Source organism: Lichenostomus cassidix, chromosome 5 (assembly GCF_008360975.1).
Source record: "Lichenostomus cassidix isolate B80296 chromosome 5, HeHo_3.0, whole genome shotgun sequence".
In the NCBI taxonomy this organism is placed as follows: Eukaryota; Metazoa; Chordata; class Aves; order Passeriformes; family Meliphagidae; genus Lichenostomus; species Lichenostomus cassidix.
The window spans coordinates 24,757,444-24,778,012 of NC_139486.1; the positions used below are offsets into that span (position 1 = coordinate 24,757,444).

The following is a 20,569-nucleotide window of genomic DNA, read 5'->3' on the forward strand; positions in this document are numbered from 1 at the left end:
TAATCACCCTCAATTTGAAAGTGCAATATTAGGAGGTAGATCACAAGATCTCTGAAAGGACTATTTTCCATGTGGGTCAAGATCAGCAGCAATTTAAAGTAGCAGTCATAGAGTGCAAGCTATGAGCTTTATTTGAAGGTTGTTGGATCATGTTCCTTCCTTAGATCATGTTTTTTCTAGGCAAAATATGCTGATATATGCTGCAAAAGGTGTAAAGTAAGCTTAAAGCTACTAATCAAAATAAACACAAGGAGATACAACCTATTTCTAAAATATCTGGTTTACTTCTGGAGGTGACTTAACAGGAGAGATCAGGGGCAAAATATTTGCTGTGATAGAAAGGAAATAATCTGTACAAAATTGTCTCTTCCTTAGAGGCTGGCAGACATGCAGAGTTTCTTTTGTGCATTTGTCAATATTGCAAAATTATTTCATAAATTGGGAAAGAAAAATAAAACATCTCAGTTGTTAAGAGAGTGTTTGAGTACTTTTGGTTAAAAGAAAAGTTGTTGCAACTTCCACGGTATCAGAATATTCACATTTCAAAAGCTCTTACATATCAGATATGGGTGCTAGTACTTACATTAGAACTCAAACATTGTGAGTTGAAGGTGACTTTGCACAGCAAAAGTCTAAATTCTCTGGCACTGCTGGCCAGGGATTAGTAATGATTACACCAGTTTTAAATAACTTCCACAAGTATGAAAATTTCTCATCATGATAGGCCCTATACCCATTCTGTTCTTCGAGCATGGCTGACACAGTCCAAGTGTGCTAAGGAAACAAATCTTAGGTAATGATTGTTGGGTTGCTTTTGTGGTTTGTTTGGCTGATTTGATTTTTGTTGACTTCTTTCTTTGAGTTGCACTCTCCCGGCTACTTTTGAAGTCATTGTCTGATTTAGATCTTATATTACATGAGAGTATGGGTATTAAAGCTACCAAGTTTCTGTATGTTTTGTGAAACAGTATCTGGAACATATTAAAACCAGTAATGTCTCAGAGAGGGATCTGTGTTCACTTGGCTTTTGTCCAAGGGACAACAGCTTGCTAGCCTGTACACATGTAGTTAAGACTTAACTGTGGTCCAGCTTCTTGCCCATCTCAAATAGGTAGGGGTGGTCCAAACAAAGGAAGGGTTATGGTTGTGAAGGGAGATGACTCATGGCTTTCAGTGCTAGAATACAAATTCAGAGGAAATCTGGCTTCATGAGTTCTGTAGTTCTTAAAAAAGTTTACTCAAACTTGGGATCTTTGGTAGCTGGAAAGATTGCTCTGTTCTGACTTTGTATCAGGTGCTCACACAGAGGTATTAATGTTGATACATTGCTTAACAAAACAAAAGCAGACTATAAGCTCATGAAAAGCTCCTTCCCTTAAACACAGAAGTATATAGATTCCAGATTTCATCTGTGAGACACAGAGTCCTGAAAATGCAATGGGAAATCATGGGGTTACTTTCCACAGAAACAGGATTTTGTTGAAGGGACAGCTAGCTGTTCCATTATTCTTATACAAGAAATATATTAGAGGATCCTGATATTTGACTGCTTAGGTAAAGCAGCAAACATCTCTAATATGAATATGTTACACTAGAGTAATAAATTGTACAGAACTGTGGTTTTGACTATTTAAACTTAAATATCTAGTTTTGGGGGCCTTTTACATAAAGTAAATAGTTGCCAATTAAGTCAACTAAAAATTTGTTACTCAGAATGAACAGGAATACTACTGCATAGGCAAAGCTGTATACCCGGAGGTTTACAGCACACCATTCCAATGGCCACAGCACAATTTAGAGAGCCTTCTTTCTCAAAAGCAAGACAACCCTCTTAGGAGGGCCACTGTGAAGCTAAATATGAAAAAGATCAGAAGCAGTGGAACACTTAAAAAAATTCTTTTAAATTTCTTCTTTTCTCTTGAAGGACCATGTGGGCAAATAGCTCTTCAGAGCATGTACCTCAGAGGGGTTGGTTTTAAGATTTATACTAGCTACCTGAAAGATGGGAAATACTTAGTGAAAACTTGAGCAATTTTAACTTGCTTTTAGTCGTGTACCTTTATGTGGTGTAAATATTAGAAAGGCAAGAATTCCAGAAACTTAAGACACCTGTCGGTATATGCAAGAATTCAAAACATAATCCATCCATTTGAAATGCTGAACTGCTGAATCATGCTACAACTGAAGGGTTTATGGTCCCTTGGATATATAAAAAAACACCCATATGTTTTTTGAAGTACTTGGCAACAGCTGAAATCTTAGGAAATCATAAATCCTAGATGAACTGGGAGAAGTTTTTTGATGGTATGAATGGGACCCAATTGCCCTCCACTACTGTGAGTGTCCTATGGGGCCCTGTAGAGATCACAGAATCACAGAATCTGCTGATATGGAAGGGACCCAGAAGGATAATCAAGTCCAACTCCTGGGCCTGCTCAGGACCATCCCCAAGAGTCATGCCATGTGCCTGAGAGTATTATCCAAATGCTTTCTGAACTCTGTCAGGCTTGATGACAGCTAACAGAAGGAGGGAATAATGTTCTGCCTCACTTAATTGTCTATGGTACTCCTCTAGAAGTTCAGTTAAAATTAGTTATGACAGTCCCCTCACATCTGACAAAAATATTTTAAAAGTTCTGTCTTTAAAGTGGAAATGCGCAACACTGGGTAACAGCAGCCTGGAATTCAGCAGAACCTAACCTCCCCCTAACTAATCCTGCTATTTTCTAACATTGTCCTTCATGCATATTCAAAGCAACCAAAGTCACATGCTTGAAAGTCAAGCCTTTGCAAGATCATGGCTTTTCCTGTGCACAGAACATGCCCTTCCTGCCTGGTGTGGTCTGCACAAGGAGGTTCTCTATAGAAGCCATTATTATCTTGGTTAACGCCATTCCCTCCTGTCATTTAACATTTTACTGATGTCTTACTCTCTCTATTATTTTTAAAGCTTGTCTTGAGTTAAAGATATAAAAATCAACAGAAAAGCAAGCAAATTCTCCAAAAACATCTTTTAAAGTTTTTCAATATGCATAATTGTGGTTAGAATTAATGAAACTTGGAAAACAAACATAAATCAATGTAGCATTGTCATATCTTAGAGAGCTAAAATATATGATATATATATAGTGCACTAAATAATTATAATTATAGTAAACTAAATAATTGTAATAGTAGCTATTACCTAACATTGCTAATCTTCGGATCTCATTTACAGAGATGGTAGAGTATTAAATACTTTGGGGCAGACCACATAGGCAGGCACACAACACTGAGTCCCTCACTGATGCCCTGCTGACTAAATTCCACTGTCCTTGTGCTTCTAATATTAACTGTTACCCATCATTAATTTAAACACTTGGGTTATTTTATTTATGTGACAGGTCTACAAATGTTGACAGCTCTTGGAATTTTAAAACAAGTCTCAAATAGTTAAATACTGCCAATATTAAAAACTCCAGCTGTTGCAATCAGATTTAGCTCATGGAATTGGATATCTTCAGTGCAAAATAGAGCACCAGTGACTGTAAAATGTAAAGAGATACTGAAAAGAGTCTTAAATGATACTACAGGAGATGTCTTTTGGCAAGTCCAAGAATTCTCTATCTCACGAATGCAAATAGAATTTTAAGAGGAACTTGGGACTTTTTCAATATTAGTAATTCAGTCCTCAGCAAGAGTTGATATGGCACCTCATACATTTGCCTGGTTGTTGTTGTGGGCCTAGCTGGTGAGGTTGTGGATGGGACTGGGACAAATGTGTTCTGTTGAGCCCATTTCTGGCTTTGCTGTAGGAGCAGCATGGACGTGATTGTCCTACAGAGCGCTGAAGAAATGAAGATGCCTCAGACCATGGTGCTGGAACCAGCCCCGCCTGATGGTTCAGTGTCGATGCCAGCACTGCAGCTGAAGGCGTAGGCAGTGAACTCAGGGAGAAGCAGCTTGGGCAGGAGCTCGGGGTGAGGAGTTGCAGCACTTTGAGGACCGGTGTGGAAAGAGGAACTTTGAGACACATCGTTGCTGGTTGCACAACTGACGCTTGAGTAAAAGTATGGAGTCGCTGCCGTGGTGAATACAGTCCCCACCTGGATTTTATTTCCTTATTGCTCAAAGGACTCCCCCCCTTACACTGCAATGTCTCTATAGCCAGAGTAGCTGTGTAATGGGATAACTGTACATTTTACTTACAAACAGCTGAAGTACAGTTTCCTACACCAGTTACTGTTGCCGAGCTGCGCAGAGGATGGAGCAGCGAGCCCCTGACTGTCCCGCTCCGGCGGCTGCCCTCCATCCTCGGCAGGGCTCCGCTCGCAGCTCGGGCGGCACCGCCCCGCCCGCCGCGCCTCGGAGGTGCGCTGGGCAGCGCCGCCGTGACGTCGCGACGCGGTTGCCATGGGGACGCCTGGGGTCGTACCTGACGGCTGTCGTGAAGCAGCGGGAGGAAAGCGAGGGAGGAAGAAGGGGGAGTGCAGGCCCAGCCCGGCCCCCCGGCCCGCGGGGAGTTGGCTCCGCGCCGCGCCCCTCCGCCCTCGCCGCATCGCGGTCGGAGTCAGGAGGAGGAGGCGGCGCTGCCGCCTCTGGCTATGTAGGGGCCCCAGAGCGGGCAGATCCGGAGGCCGCTGTCCGCCTCTGGAGCGCGGCGCCGGGGCCGGGGCCGGGCCCGGCGGGATGTTCTCTAAGAAGCCGCACGGCGACGTGCGGAAATCCACGCAGAAGGTGCTGGACACCCGCAAGGACCCGCTCACCCGACTGAAGCACCTACGCGTCCTCATCGGTGAGGCGGCCGGGAGGGAGAAAGGAGTGGGTCGGGGGGCCGCGCGTCCCGGCGTGGGAATGGCCGGGAATTCGGAGGGCCGGCCGGGCGCTGGGGCGGGAGGCGGGCGCGGGGCTCAGCTCTGGCCAGAGACCCCACCCAGCGAGCGGGGAGACCCCGCTCCCGGCATGGCGGGGCGGCCGGCGGTGAGACTGCGGCGACATGTCTGTCGGGGCTGCGCGACCCCGCGGGCGCGGCGCGGGATGCTTCGCTCCTCGCTTTTGTACTGAGACCCGGACATTTCCGTCTGAACGTGGAATTCCTTTGGCAGCTGTGCAAGGAGGCGAAAAAGTGATGTGCTTCCCGTGTGAATTATTCTTTAGAATACACAAACTGCTAAGTTGATGCGCATGAATAAAAGTAGCTGATGAGGGCAAATGGTGCCTGTAACTCCCGAATCTATTCCCCCTACGTTCTTACAGTAACAATTTATGTTTGTGTAAGTTTTCAAGGTAAGAGCCGTAGTAGTAAGCACTCACTAAAGTTGGTGTGAATAAGCATCTATACAGGCAGACTTAAACCACTTCTGGTTTGCTAGCTGGTAAAGGAGGATACACAAGCCCTTAAGTGCCGCCGCAGTTCCATGTGAACAGCCATTTAACCTGACCAGTGAATTAGAAATTGTGATTGTACAGCATAATTGCCTAATGAAAAAAAAAACAGGGGAAAAGAAAAATAAACCTAGAGTTAACCATTCCAGGATATCTGTTGGTTGCATATGTTTGTAAAAATCTAAGTCATTGTCATCGAGCTGTCCTTGAAAAAAGTTTGCTCTGGAGTGTTTTTGGGGCGCTTGAGTTCTGTAAATGCGTGTGTTGCGTCTGACAGTTTATCAACACGTGAGCAGGGCTGTGTCAAGGGCAACTGCATTCCGTGTTTAGCACAGAATGCTGAATGGATTATTTTGGGTTCTGCCCACAGTCTGGTGGTATTTATGTGTCTTGTTCTCCAAAGCTGGATTCTTTCCTTTCAAAGGAAACGGCTATTGCTCCCTTTTTTTGTATTGGTGTTTAAAGGAACAGGTGTTCCCATGTTGCACCATCTGCTGCTGCATGAGTTATTTTCTGCAACATAGTAATTATCTAGACTTGAAATGGAGAATAGTTGTGTAGCTAGCCATCTAAGAGACTTCAATAGTCAGATGCATCCTCTTGCCTCACACAGAATGTACCACTCTGCCTAACTAGCTGTTCCGAGCCAGTTGTGGCTTGTTCTGTGTTGATTTTTAGCTACTTCCTCAGTTGAAACTTAAGAGGAAAAAGCATTCTAAAGAAACTAAGTACCATTCTGAATTTGGATTTCCTGACTAAAATATGTTGAATATTTCTAGTTTTGCTTTAGTCTGCACAACACTCTGACTTATTTTTATCTGATCTGTTCTAAATTTAGTATTTATGTTGCTTGCAATTTATTTACAAGGTTTTTTTATCCAGCTTTCTTAATAATTGAATGTCTTCTGTAAGTTACAAGCCATGAGCTATGTCAAACGGACATTCTTAGCTAATCAAAGGTTTCTGTTTACTGGCTGTAGGACAGACTAAATTTGCTAGGGATGTTTTCATATGATGGCCCCCCTGCCTGCCTCCGTGTGTATATCTCAGCTGTTGAAGCACAGCTCCCACATATTCTTTCTCCAAATTTGGGAGAATACAGTGTGTGACTGTGTAATTAGGGAAAGGTGTAACAATACTCTTCAGCTTGTCTGTTTTGGACACATCTGCAAGATTTTGTCATGCAGATATTCTTAGGCACATGAAGTACAAAAACAAAGTCTTTTTTTAGGGCAGAAGAGTAAGGTCTTTCCATGAATATTCCCACTGTAGTGCAAATATATAGCAGTTTATTTGAAGTCTGTCTTCTGCTGTGATCGCCTCCTTGCCTTAATCCTTTCCCTACTGCCTAAAGTGACTTCCAAAACATAAGGTCTATGCCCTTTCTTCTCTAATTGTTTCCTTGACTAATCTGCAGGGCCAGATTACAGAAATTAAGAGGCCCATAAGGTAGGCTGCTCCCTGAGGTGACTTCTCATACAGACACCATTCTGCAGCTTGAGCAGTGTAGTGCTGCGTATCATTTTGTCCTCAGTGACAACTCCCCCAGCATAATAATTGTCATATTTCCATGTGTTCAGGGGAGCCAAGTTAGCTATTACCAACAGACTGTCTGAGGGGATAAGGCAGGAAATCTCAGGTCAGCTCTGTTCAGCTTCTTCATGAATGAAAAATGATTCGTTTATTGCTCTTAGCCTTTGCACACTGGAGACTAAAAGACTATCCAGAAGAGAATTTTCTGCAGTTTCACATCCAGGAGGAGAGAATTTTCTCTTGTTCTTTACTTTGTGTTCAGTAGGCCTGCAAGTTGTGTTTCGCCAGAATTCCTTTTTTTCTTTTTTTCTCTGTACAATTTAGTCTTTAATTCAGCAATAGTAAACAGATGTCATCTTGGATTCATGGTTAAGACTTGATGGGAGAAAGCGAGTATTAGTTCATTTTCTCACTATTTTACCAAGGCATCCAGAGCAGCAGTTCTCCAGTAAGCCGAAATAATGGCATAATCATGAATAGAGGTGATTGCTTGTGAATTATAGACTGCTGGCTATTTATTAACCAAAGAGAAATCTAAAAAATTTAATTATGGTAAAATACTCAGAGTCTACAAGACAATGGTGCAAGTCCGGCATCATCTAAAGATATTTAAATGACTATAATGCCATTTTTAGTAAGGATCAGAAGAGACTGAAAAAGAGCTTAGTATGAAGCTAAGTGGATGTATAGCACAAAGGCCTGTGACTGATTCTTAAAAAATTAAAAGTAGTGTACATTAGATGGCATTTAAAAATATCTTTTACAAGATAGCTTGGAATGCAATGACTTCTATTCTTTTAGGAAAAAGTATCCTTTCATTGGTGACAACTCAGTTTAAATTTAGTAAAAAATGCAAATTAGTCTGCATAAGGATATATAGAAAATTTTGTGGCTTATGTAAAGCAATGATGTACCATTATACCAAATACCATTCCAGCTTTAGGAGTCACTGTTGCTATAGTCAGTGTATAGAAGATTTAGGTATGGGAATGACTCAAATGAGAGAAAAATTTTAGTGTGAAAAGAAATGAAAGCTTTAAAATTCCTTTTTGTGGGGACAGAGGGTGAAAAATATGTAAACATATATGAAAAAGACTAAGAAGTAACATCTGCTAATGTTTACCAAATTTAAAATTATGAATTACAGCAAATGATTTTTGTCTTGGGAAGCTCTTGAATGCTAGGCTAGTGACCAGTTACAGGCATAATGGGGAAAAATGTATTTCTTGTGGTTTGGGTTTTGTTTTTGTTTTTCTGGGTTGTTTTTTTTTCTGTAACTCTTTAGTAGATAACCGCTCTTTGCCACTTCAATCCAGTATCCTGTCTCTGGTTCTCTGATCTGCTTTGGTTTGGCTCCATTCAGCCTTTTTTGTAATTCGGGGTCCAGAGGAAATTCTGTGAAATTCAGATTTGATTCGGAACTGGTTAAATTATTTGTCAAAATAAATGTAATATATGACAAATTTATGCATGTCACAGGCATAAGGGTTTTTAGTAGAAGTTAAAGCCTTTAGGAGACCTATAACTAGTAAGAAATACTATTGCTAAGAAATGCTAGGAAAATTGGAAAGATATTGAAGTCTCATCTCTTGGGACTTAGCAGTATGTGTGCAAAGGTAGTCTGCTTTTCATTGTTGTGTTGCTGCAGTATATTTCTTCAAACAACTAGAGCTGTCTGGTTTGATAGATTTTGTTCTCTTGAGATGTATTAGTTTCTTCCCATAGGGAAGTGTTTACCCCACCCTGCTCCATTTGTTTTTTTCTTCTCAGTTCTGGGAAGTGCCTTAGAGTCTCATAAAATTCCCTGGTGCTGATTTGGGCAATGTGTGACTTTTTAGCAAGCTATTCTGCTGTCTTGTTCCTATATGCTGGGAATGCTGTACCAGTTTTGTTAGCTGTGTGTGACTGCAGTAGTCAGAGCAGCTGAACCTTGAGCGGGAATGTCAGACGGGATTCCTGTGAGGTCTGGATGGCAGCAGCTCAGCCTTGCCTGGAGCGAGGCCTTCCTGTAAGGAGAGCTGCCCTTGGTGCAGGTGTGACCACTGCAGCTTCTCTAGCTGGTGGAAGGAAGGCACAGCATGTACCTTACAGGGTTAGGTATTGCATGTACTATGATTTTCCTGAAAAGATATATATATATATTTTTGTTTGTTTGTTTTAGCTGTTGCCAGTCAATTTGCAGCTAATTGCAAGTTTTAGGATCATTAAAGTGGAAATAATATCAATAGAAATATATTTATATATAAATAAAATGGTAATTATTATTCTTAATATGTTGCACTGTTTAATCAGACTTCAAAATCAAACCAAAATTCTATTATTTTAAAATGGTAGTTTATGAAAGTTTGTTGTAGTAATCTTTCAGGCATCAGATCTTGGTTTATATGTCCTTTTGCTAAAACAGTGCTTTGAGCATTCTATAAGTAATTAAGACAACTAAGTATATGACCCTTCATAAGGTCATACTTTTAACAATACTGACTTTTTGTTTAGATATCAAGTATGTTGGTGCTACCTGTTGAATTTGACGTTTCAGTCAGAATTTGGAAATACATGTATTTTGTTAAAAAAGCTAAATCCTCTAAATATGTAATGATCCTGTGTAATCCTACTGTGTGCAAGTGAGTCAAATGAATATACTTGGTTTAAAATTTACTTATAGGGCTGAATTCCTAAAATAGATGTTTTCTTTTAGGCTGAGATTTTTTCCCCCTCCTTTTTCAGATATTTTTGTAGAGTAGAAGTTACCGGCCTATAATCTGTTGATCCAGAGTAAGAAAAAAGGAAATATATTGTTTCTCATGAATTATTTTATTTGCATCTGATATCTAAAACTATACTGCTTTTATGTCTGGAACCATGGAGAGAATACTTGTAAAATGAAAGAGAGCAGAGTATCTAAAGTGTAGGGTGTTTATTTTATTTTTTTTTTTCTTATTCTTGGTGGTAGGTTAGTGCTTGACATCTCATGTAAATAATCTTTGAAAGTGAAAAGTCAAATTATATGGGGCAGAATGAAATGGACTGCATTTGACATCCAATCTGATATATTGTTTAATATTAAACAATATACTTAAACAGCAATTGCATTTGTCTAAAGGGATTTTAATTTAAGAAATCTATTTCACTGGCAGTTAGCCCTAATGCTTCAGCTGGATGGCATTCATTGGTGGTGCACATCATCAACATCAGTCATAAATGCGAAATGTTTTATCGTTGTTAAAGTGACAGCAAATGAGAAGCTACAACAAAAGTAGCTGCCTGGAGTTTCTGTGGATATGCAAAGATGTATTATTTCTGGCAAGAGTTGTAGATTTTTTTTTTCTTTCCTGGTTAGTCTAACTGCAGAAGACATGTCACTGCTCATTTAACTCAGGGATCTGGATGTGGTTTGCATGCAGTTTAAGAAATTTGGCTTCATGTTGTGTCACTCCTGACAGCCCTTAACCACTCATGTTTTGCTCGGGAGCACAGGGGCAAGATTTACTCTCCTTTAGTATTTTGGCTAATGTTAATCTCGACTTGCAGAGTGCAACAGTGGATAGGGCTGCTGAATTTCAAGGCTAAGGGCTGGAGCCAGATCAATGCCCCATGGTAGACAAAAGGGCGGCTCTGACCGCTTGGTTGTGAAGGAAAGGTCTGTGTGGGTTTAGTTTGTGGCAGTTTGAAGTGAAAATAAGTACATTACTGTGGAAGTGTTTGAAGTTGCTTAAATAAAAGCTTAAGTTCTGGAACATGTGTGAATTGTTGTGGATGTCTTAAGTGTTTGCTAGCGTAACTCTTTTGGACTCTGCAAGCACCCTTAGTGAATTAGCTTGGAAAACTGGCAGCTGCTTCTGCTCATTCCTATAAAGCACTGGTGGTGTAACAGTTCGTATGCACACGATGTTCGTTGGTGCTGTTAACCTGCTTATTCATTTATGATTTTTTTATCATTTGTATCTAAAAGATTGTGATCGGGAGTTCAGACTTGTGTGATGCAAAATAGAAGTCCAGTAGAAAATTTCTTGAAGTTATGTTCCTTTTTCAGTACCAAAATCCCCAAGAATATTTTCTTTGACAAAATTATCTTTTTTTTTAAAATTATTTTTGCTAAATAGCTGTTAATTAGATCTGAAACAGTAAAGGCAAATGTAAAGCCTTTGTTTAATATATTTACATTTCTGGCCTATTGCCAGGGCTCTTTCACTTTGACAGTCAGTTAACTATGCCAGAGCAACCAGTTAGTTCCTGAGGTTTTCCACTTAACCTTTCTCAGTTACAAGCTTTTCTGTTCGTAAGACAGTCCCCATGTAACCAAATCTCTCCGCTGTTCTGCTGTAAAGATACCCTTAAATTTTTCAGCATGGAAAATTAAGAATGAATGTTTGGTTGTTTGCTGAGGGCACTGAGAAACCTTTGCTTTCTAGCGGCACGGGTTTGTTACAAGGATTGATACTGAGTATGTCAGTCTGTAGCAGGCCTTGGCTTCACAGAAATAGATCCAGAAGTCTGGCCATCTTCCAGGTCATTGTTTGCTGCAGTTGTCACTAGTATTTTCGGGTTTGGTAAGGACAAGGGAAAGTGACTTAAAAGCCAGTACGTCTTGGAATGAGGCAGGATAATGTTTTCATCATAATATGTGCTCTGACAATTTTATATATAAGCATAGTAGTAAATTCTAAAACTTAAAATAGAATGTAAAATTAACCACAACTTAATCTGTAATGATACAGACTGTTTTGGTAAATGTCTGCAATGCGGTGTAAACTGATGAAAGTTCCCTTCAGAAGAGTTAAAATATATGTCTAAGATCTGTTTTGGTGGGGTTTGTTTTGTTTTAAGTTCAGCGTTTTGATTGTTTACCTTTGAAGTTTTGTCCTGTGAAGAAAAGTACTAGCTTACTTGCTCTCTAATATTTTAATTTTTACACAGTATGATGTCTCTTTGTGCTTAAATGTAGCTTTCTCCCCAAAATAAAATGCACCCCTGAACACAGAGTTAGTATGGAGATCAGATTTGTACCAGCTTTTATGTAACAGAAAATTATCAAAGAAAAATCAGCAAAGATCCATGCTTCTTGCTGTTGTAAAGCATTGAGAAAACTGCATTTTCTTGGCAAACAGATTTCATAAAATGCCGAAAATCTGGATTTTAGTATACTGAAACTATGCTTTGTACAGTAGAAACTTTAGTTTTTACGTCCCTTTGGAATACAGTAGTATCCCATTTTTCCCTCTCACATTCTGAGGAACTTTTCCAACTATTTCATATGGTGCTAGATCTATTTCTGAGTTCTTCCCATCCTCCCAGTCTGGACATAGAAGCAAGAACACAAGGAGTACATTAGTGTGTGTTAGTTACATGATCTATGGTAGAAGAATATAAAGTTCTTTTGTTTAAAAATAATAAAACTGGAATGCACTGGAAGTTGTAGAGGAAAGCCTGTTTCTGTTTAATTCCACTGTACAAAAAACCAAGGTTATGTCTTTCTTCTTAAAAAGGCAAAAAGTATTTAACTAGCCAAAGCAGAGAAGCAACTTCCTGCAAATTCCCAGTTCAAGGCTGTCTGAAAAGGATATGCTGCTTGTAGAAGAAATTATTTTTACCTCTGTGCAACATTCATGATACTTTGAGAGAGCATACAGAAGACCTGGGGTTGAAGAAAATGGTTTATGATGTGAAAATTAAGGAGCTGATCCTTTAGCTGATGACAAGGATAGAGGTAAACTGAATATTTTGGAGACATTGGGGAAAAAATCAGGTCCTTAATTTAGGAAGAAAGCTATAACAGCAACGTATAACTGGAAGTTTTAATGATACAGTAATCAGAGAGAGCAATAGTCTCTCCGTGCATGTGTTAGTCTTGTGGGTTGTGTTCAGTGTAGATGTAGCTGTGAAATGTAATGATGTTTACAGATGGCTAGATCAAACTCTCTTACCATATACACTGTTATCTCCATGCTATTTCCCCCCTCCTCCATCTTGCCATAATTCATGTCAGAGTGTTCATTCATAATGAGTTCCTAACTTCTCAACCAATGCAAGGCTCCAAATTTCTGCATTAGCAGCTCACTGAATCAGTATAGGTGTCCTTTGATGAGCAGATGTTCTCTTTTGCTGTAGGTGGCAAGCCTGTCAGATGAGCAACTGAATTTTCCCTCCTCTCTCAGGAGGAAAGCTGTTTCTCAGCATTAACAGAAATAGTTTGTGGGTTTTTAAAAAAGTATTATTTTCATATAATCAAAGAATAAAATTCCCATTAAATAACATCTTGTCTTTTCTTCCATCTGAAGCAATAGTATTTATTGCAAGAATTCAGTTGTTGTTAACTGGTTTCCATGTTACAAACTTGCTTCAAGTGTGATCTTAGAAAGGAATCAGAGTGAAATGCATAGAAATATGCAAAATTTTTTTCAATAGAAATTGCAAAGTCAAGGAATTTTTTACTTTCCTCTTACACTTGCAAGCTATAGTAGTATTCTGAAGGTATACTTTTAGTGTTAATTGGATGTTAGTGGTAATAATACAGGTCTACCACTGCTCCTCAAAGCATTTTTTGAGGTGATTGACACCACATTGTTCTTAAATTAAAATTTTAAAAAAGGACAAGCCTCTGAAATTCCACTTCATCCTCCACCCCAAAGGCAGAATGCCTTACCACAGTACCGGTTGTACATACGCAATTATGTGGTAAAATGACAGCCACTGTTCAGCTGGTTATGTGGACAAGCCTTCATTTTGTTGCCTGGAGAATCTAGGAATAACAGCTCCAGAAATTACTGTTGGTTGTGTTGAGGTTGAGTGTTTAAAGGATACATTTGGTTTGGGGTTTTTTTGGTCTGCTTCAGAGTTGACCCATGTCTGGGGAAAGAATGAGGGCCTATTTCAGGAAATGAAACATTTAACATGCCTGCAAAAATGCAGCATTCTTGTGTTTTGGAAGAGACCCTGTTTAACTGCTTCCTATCCCTTTAGTATTTGGAATTAGTATTTTCTGCACCTTTGCATCAAGTGTACCATTCCAGTGCTTTCTGTGTGCAATTCCTGTACAGTCCTATAAACATATGGACTACAAGATACCTTCTGTCACCCTTCTTTCTCCTGAAAGTATTGATCATCGCTTTCTTTTTTTTCTTTAATCCTCCCATCTCAAACTCTTGATTTTTCTTCCAGTATTTTCTTGTCTCTAGCTTAACTCACTTAGGGTTCTGCCGCATGAGTGGAAGTGGTTGTAATGGTTGTGCTTATGCTCTAGTCATAGCTCCATTTTGTGTGCATTTCCCTGATCAACTGAAAATCATTCCATTTGTTTGTAGTGGAATTGGTTTTTGTTGTCCTTTCACATTTCTGTCTCTAAACTGTAGCAGTTCAGCTGCTGATCTGAAGGTGGTGTGGCATTTTCTGCAAACCTGGGGGTTTGGTAGTGCTGTAGATGGTCAGGCGCACACTTGCTGCTGTGAACCACTGTTTATTCCTAGCTCAGCTGCCTTGCTTAAACATTGATTGATCTTGGCTGCTGATACAGTGCTGTCTGCTGCAAGAGCACACTGGCTCTGCTACACTCATTATGCAAGATATTGGCAGAATGCTGTAATACAGCAAAATTAAATCTGTGTTGGAAACTTCTGTAGCAAAATATGTGTTAAAATTGAGTTGATAGTCTTCTACAGCTACATAAGAAAATATAATTGAAAATATGCCATGCTTTCATATGATTGTTCCTGACTTTGTACTCTACATTTGTATATCCAGTCATGTGAGATGATAAAGATTGACGTCATTCTAAAAAGGATTAAAAACACTGTGATCCAATACAGAGTAAGAAGGAGTGTTTTAGAAAATATATCTACAGTGAGAGAGGATGTCTTAGTGTGTACAGCTGGTGAAAGGGTCAAAGGTTTTGTTTTTCTCACCTTTTTTCAGGTTTTGCTTTTGTTTGTTTCACATCAGTATTCTGAAAGAGGAGAGTTTTGCCATTTAAAATACTGTCTTCCTGTTCCTCTGTGCATCCATGGTATTGTTTTGTCCACCTAGTTTCTCAAGTCTTATGTAGTTAAATAACAGGACAGGGAGTGTCTTTTGGTTCAGTGTGTACGAAGGTTTGATTGTTTAAAATGATTACTTTAAAATTAATCTAAATAAATCACTCTGTATTTCTTTACCAGGAATTTGCAGAAAACTATCTAGGGAGTTGTGAGGAGAGAATCTGAAAACCTTCCTGGGGTGCACAAGAAAGCACATTCCTCTATACTTACAGTGATATTTCAGCCTCAGTATATCCCTGAGTTCCCACCTTCTGATCTCCTGAGACCACACAATCAAAGGAGTGTGAGGGACTGAGCCAGACTAGAAAGTAAAGTGCATGTTGGAACTTGGAATGAATAAGGAGGCACCAGTGGCAATCCAGTGCTGCTGCTTGCATCCTCCCAGCTTGTTTCTCCCCAGAGCAGATATGTTCCTCACTTATCCTTTTTCCACTTCCTTTAGTAAGCTTAGTTGTGTCTAGTAATTACAGTTGGGGATTGTGATGGTCTTTCTGTTGTAGAGTTTAGGCAGTGTCACTAGCTTATTTCTATTAAATTAACAATTAAAACCAGATTCACCTGTACAGTGCTAGTCCTGGTGGAATTTGGTTCATGACTGGCATTTGTTAGCATTACTGTTGTGCAAACAATGGATGTGCAAGAAGATGCTGCTTCCTGTTTTAAAATTCACTAGGCACTTATGGCATGTCATACTGAATTTCATTAGCCTCAGTATAAAGCATGAAAACTTCAATAGCTTCTTTACCTATGATAATTTTTCTTTTAAATATCTTCAGTTTGTACAGCTGGATAATGGTATGCAGTGGTTGACTCTGAATATTTGAAACTAATATAAACAATGTTCTGTTCTGTTTTTCAGAGAATGCAGAATCAATTGATCTCAAACAGTTTTTCGACCTACATTTTTCACATATATATTATGTGTTCTTTGAAAATTTTGTCACTATTGAAGTAGGCCTTAAACAAAAAGGTAAGTATTTCATGTCTTGAGGTTTGTGGTTTCGTTATAAAATAGAGTGCTTTAGATAAAGCTCTGTGTAGTCACAAATGGCAATGTTAGCTTGCAGAAATATGTATAAGCACTAACTTTGCAGATAAAGGCAGAGCAATGAGATGTGTGTGCAGTGGAAGTGAGCAAGAAGTGTTTATTCTCTGATGACTGGGTTTGCTCATTTGCAAAGTGAGGATTCTTAAGGTGTTATGCTTTGTGTTCTGCAGAATTCTTTAACAAGATACTGTGTAACTTAATCTCTCTACAGTTGTAGATGCCATGATAGGAAGTTATACAAACTGTAGCTGTTATAAACTGTATTTTAGGGTATAATTTTTGTTTGCAGAAGCAATGCAAAGTTATGGTTGTATAAATGCATGTTTTCATTTTACACATTTAAGGATCTTTGTTTTGATAATGAAAGTGCATCTGCTATTTATTTTTAATCGCAACTAGGTCACAAGTCTCAGAGAGAAGAATTAGATTCTATTCTTTTTATTTTTGAGGTAAGATAATTTTAATATGTTTTTTTTTTGCTCTAAGTCCTGTTATTTTACTGTTGTCTCTAAATATACTTTGCATTTAACTGCATTCCTTCTTACTTTTGCATAGAGCTGAATTTATGTATTTTGTGTGAATAATATGAATTTGACTTACAGTTTTGCAAGAAGATATCTTAACTAGAAAAAGGTCTTTCTCCGTCTCTAGATAATTGATTAGTCTTTGGTGATGGTGTTCATATTGAAATTCTTATAAAGGTGATCTCTAGTTGTGATCTTTTTGACCTTTCGATGGCATGTTATCTCTTATTTTTCTCAGATTGCTACTGCAGAGGTTTTTTTGAATAGATCCTTTTTATTTTAAAAAATATTCATTATTTGAAAATCACATTTCACAGTATTCTTTCCAAAAGCATATTTTGACTTAATTAAGTTGAATTAGAAACCAATTAAATAATTTAACAAAATCATGTCTGAGCAGACACTATAGTTTAGAAATCGCTTAGAATGTCAAGCTTTTGTCTTCCCTTTTTGATGAAGGCTTCTAATTATAGAACAAGGATTGTGTTTTTTTTTAAATATGCAAAACTAAAAGCTGATCAATGCTAATCATAGGGTTGAATACAAATTCAACTATTATTTATTTATTTGTGAGGTACATTGGTGAATCTGAAAGAGAGCTAGTTCATTTGTTCATTAGTTCCTGCATAAATGAGATCTGTGCTTTGGAAGCAGTTGAACTGGGTGCTGGAGGGAACTGGTGCTGATTTCCCATTCATTTGGGAAGTCAGGATATTTACAAGTTGCAAATACCTCTAGTGTAAATGTTGCAAGTGCTACATGATAGATTTTTAACTGCCTTCATTACTAACTGCTCTGTTTCTTGCTGTCTGGAGATGATCATTCTCTAAGCTGTTTGTAGAAGTCTTACTTTGCTCTAGCTCGTTACCTATCGCTTAAGAAGGCTGAAGCAAATCTTTGATAGTGCCACTGAGGCAAATTGATAGCTGAACATCCTAGCTGAAGCCATTAGGAAGGTGGAATAACTTAACACAGGGTGTTGTGAACCAGAGCAACTGAGACAGACACACATCCCATTCCATTCCCTATGCTGTAAGCAGCAGTATCCAGAGAGGCAGTGGAGCCAGATGACCTGCAGTAACATTTGAAGTCTCCCATGCAGGACTTGTCAGACAGTCTTCGGGCTCCTTAGCTTTAGGAATGGGATCATCTTGAAAGGACAATAATACTTCTAAGAAAAGCAGTGTGGGAATTTTGTAAGTTGGTGCTTCAGCTTCTGATCTGTGGCCTTTGTGAAAGCACTGTTTAGTCTTTCAAGAGCAATATCTGCAACTTATATCCTCGGGTTCTGTTTTTTTTTATAGAAAATTTTACAGCTCCTTCCTGAAAGGATTCATCAGAGATGGCAATTTCATAGTATTGGTAAGTTGATTTACTCCCCCTCTCTCGCTTTCCCTCTCTCGCTTTCCCTCTCTCGCTTCCTGTTTTCCTACTTTTCTTCCACTTTTTTTATCAGCAGCTACCAGTAGCTTATGCCACTCATTTTCTTAAACTTTAAGTGGCATAACAGGGATTATCCTGAAAATTTTGCAAACTGGGTGAAGGGGAAAAAATGGGAAAATAAAAGAAACAGACAAAAAAACCCCCTACCAATGTAATGGACACTCTTCTAGATAGATTTAAATCTGGAATGTGGAAATATGGGAGTGGCTGAGGAAGAACAAGGACAGGGGAAAAGTTTAAAGTTTTAATTATTCTTTTTTCCTTTTTATTTTCTGAAAGTAATAAATTTCAAAATTGACATGAGGTCTGTATTTGTAAATAGGCAATGCTGATTTTATGCATAGTGATGACTTGAGAATGATTTAGTGTACACATCTCAAAAGTCCTTGGGGAAAGATATTATTTGAGGAAGCTATGAAAGGTGATATTTGACTTTTTTTCCTTCTGGCATTGAGTCAGTTGCTTGAAGGTATCAAGGTCACCAAGATAAAATTGGAGATTGCCAAGGACTTGTTTAAAAGGGACTATCAAGTCTGACCGAGAACTCTGACATCTTACTTAATATAAAAAGAACAAAAGCAAAGCAATTTTTTTTTCCTTTTTTTTAGGGTTGATTTTAAAGAAGCTTCTTCACACTGGAAATTCATTAAAGGTATTGCAAAAAGCTGCATGTACTTTTGTCTACAATACTTTAAAATACAAATAAGAACATGAGGGCAAATATTTACAGTAAAAAGCACAGGAATGAGAACCAGACTAGTGTGTCTTGAAAGAATGACTTCAAATCATCAGCTTTATCTCAGTAAAACTACTCACAGTAGTAGTGTGTTTATATATAGTACCCAGTGGTTTAGAGGATTTTGCATTAACACGGTAGTAAGCCTTAACCATCCATTGTTAGGGGCAAGGAAGCTGATTTTGGGGCTTAGGTTACCTTGCAAGTGGAAGATTGTCTATACTGGGGAGACCTGCCGGTGGGTAGAGTAATTTAAATGGTTGACCATGGGTCAAAGGCCACTCAAATATAACATGTAGTTTTGGTACTGCAGCGAACAGCTGCACCACTCCTCTGTAAACCACCTGCAGGCTTCTCTGGTACTGAAATTCTCCAGCATGAGAGCCAGGAAGAGAGTGCTCTAGGACTCTATTACCTTTTTTGAAGGAGAAATAGGAGAAGGTAGAATTGGTCCTGATACAGAAAGCTCACTGTTATAATTCATGAACATATTTAGAAGTTTTATGTCTCTCTTTGTATTTTCTGATAAATTCATGTGGCATCTTGCAGTGCTGCAGTCAAGCAGGTGATTAGACATGTGTTGGTTTTCTTCCTCTTCTTTCAGAGAAACCCTTGTGAAAAATTCTGTGAGGCAAACAGCAGTGGAGGTGCCAGGCTTTCCCTTGCATTTCATGAGGAGCAGCAGATGTGTTAGTTTGGCTCTGCTGATTGCTGGGGGTCATACTGTCTGTCCTCTTTTTTTAAGCACTGCCCTTCTCCTTCTCCCTCCAGGGCAAATGGAAATGCTTTTGTATGTTGTGGGACAAGATAACTTATTCTGTGTTTTTTTACTTTAAGATACGTCGAGAAGGTGTGCGTCTCTTTCTTTTGTGGCTGCAAGCACTTCAAAATAACTGTAGTAAAGAACAATTATGGATGTTTTCTTGCTTGATTCCTGGATTTTCATCACCACAGTCCGAATATGGCCCCCGAACACTAGATAATCTCATTAACCCTCCCCTTAATGTTCAAGAAAGTAAGTAATTTGGTAATATTGCTCAATTTTTGACATAATTCAAATCTTGTCACAGACAAGGCAAGTTGAAGTAACAAGTAACTAACACACATATGTACCCAGGGAGATGACGGGGCTGTGATGAGTTTCTTAGCAGTTTATCAGGTCTTCTTTCTGTAGCAACTTTTGTCTCTTTTGTTGTTTTTCAGAATGAGTTGGTTTTTGTGGTTGTTGGGCTTTTTTCTCCCCAGGTAGGCTATTGTAGCTTAATACAAAGTGGTGAAAATAAACTGACCAATTGTATGTAATTCTGAAGAATTGCAAGCGAATCCTGCATCTACTGCAAACTTGCACAGGTGAATTCTGCTTGTGTCGAATATTTGCAGTGGCTTTGTTCATACTCCAGGGAGCAGGCTGTGTAAAGCAGTTTCTGGTGCAGCGTCCAAGTGAATGAGTGGTTGTTAGGGCAGTGTGTCAGGACAAATGTGTCTGTGTATGACCAGGCAATTAAGGCTGTGGTATTCTTGCAACTTGGAATCTTCAAAAAGGATTGGTCCTTGTAAATTGCAAAACTCGAGGTCATAAAGGTTTGCATCAGTGGAAAAGCTTGAGCATTCTGAGATGAGGTTTTTGTACTTTCTGGATGGTTTTTTTTTGAATGGCTAGGTCATTATCTTGGCTCTAATCAGTAGAGTGAGGATGATTTTTCTCTTAAGGTAATTCTTAGGACAGTTTTTTCCTTTGTTCACTCTAGTATTAAATGCCTCCTAACTCAATTTATTCTTGATAGTGGGCTTTGAAGCTCATTTATTAATGACTGTGGTCATTAATATTAATTGGATGAGGTCTTTGAATGTAAGTGCAAACTGTGCATTCACGTAAATAGGAAAAAACTTTAGG

At 38.9% G+C, this 20,569-nt stretch overlaps 1 protein-coding gene across 2 annotated transcripts in view; it reads left to right on the forward strand.

Moving 5' to 3' along the window:
• Nucleotides 1-4,397: 4,397 nt before the first annotated feature.
• The window catches only part of RALGAPA1 (Ral GTPase activating protein catalytic subunit alpha 1), a 131,537-nt gene continuing 115,365 nt past the window's right edge, over nt 4,398-20,569 (forward strand). Inside the window, exons 1-6 of one of the 2 annotated variants that reach the window (XM_085061879.1) lie at nt 4,398-4,774; nt 15,784-15,894; nt 16,372-16,421; nt 17,801-17,858; nt 18,548-18,591; nt 19,513-19,690. In XM_085061879.1, the coding sequence (XP_084918005.1) occupies nt 4,669-4,774; nt 15,784-15,894; nt 16,372-16,421; nt 17,801-17,858; nt 18,548-18,591; nt 19,513-19,690 (547 nt within the window). In that variant the 5' untranslated portion in view covers nt 4,398-4,668. The remainder of the gene's footprint in view (nt 4,775-15,783; nt 15,895-16,371; nt 16,422-17,800; nt 17,859-18,547; nt 18,592-19,512; nt 19,691-20,569) is intronic. The other variant, XM_085061880.1, reaches the window with a different exon arrangement.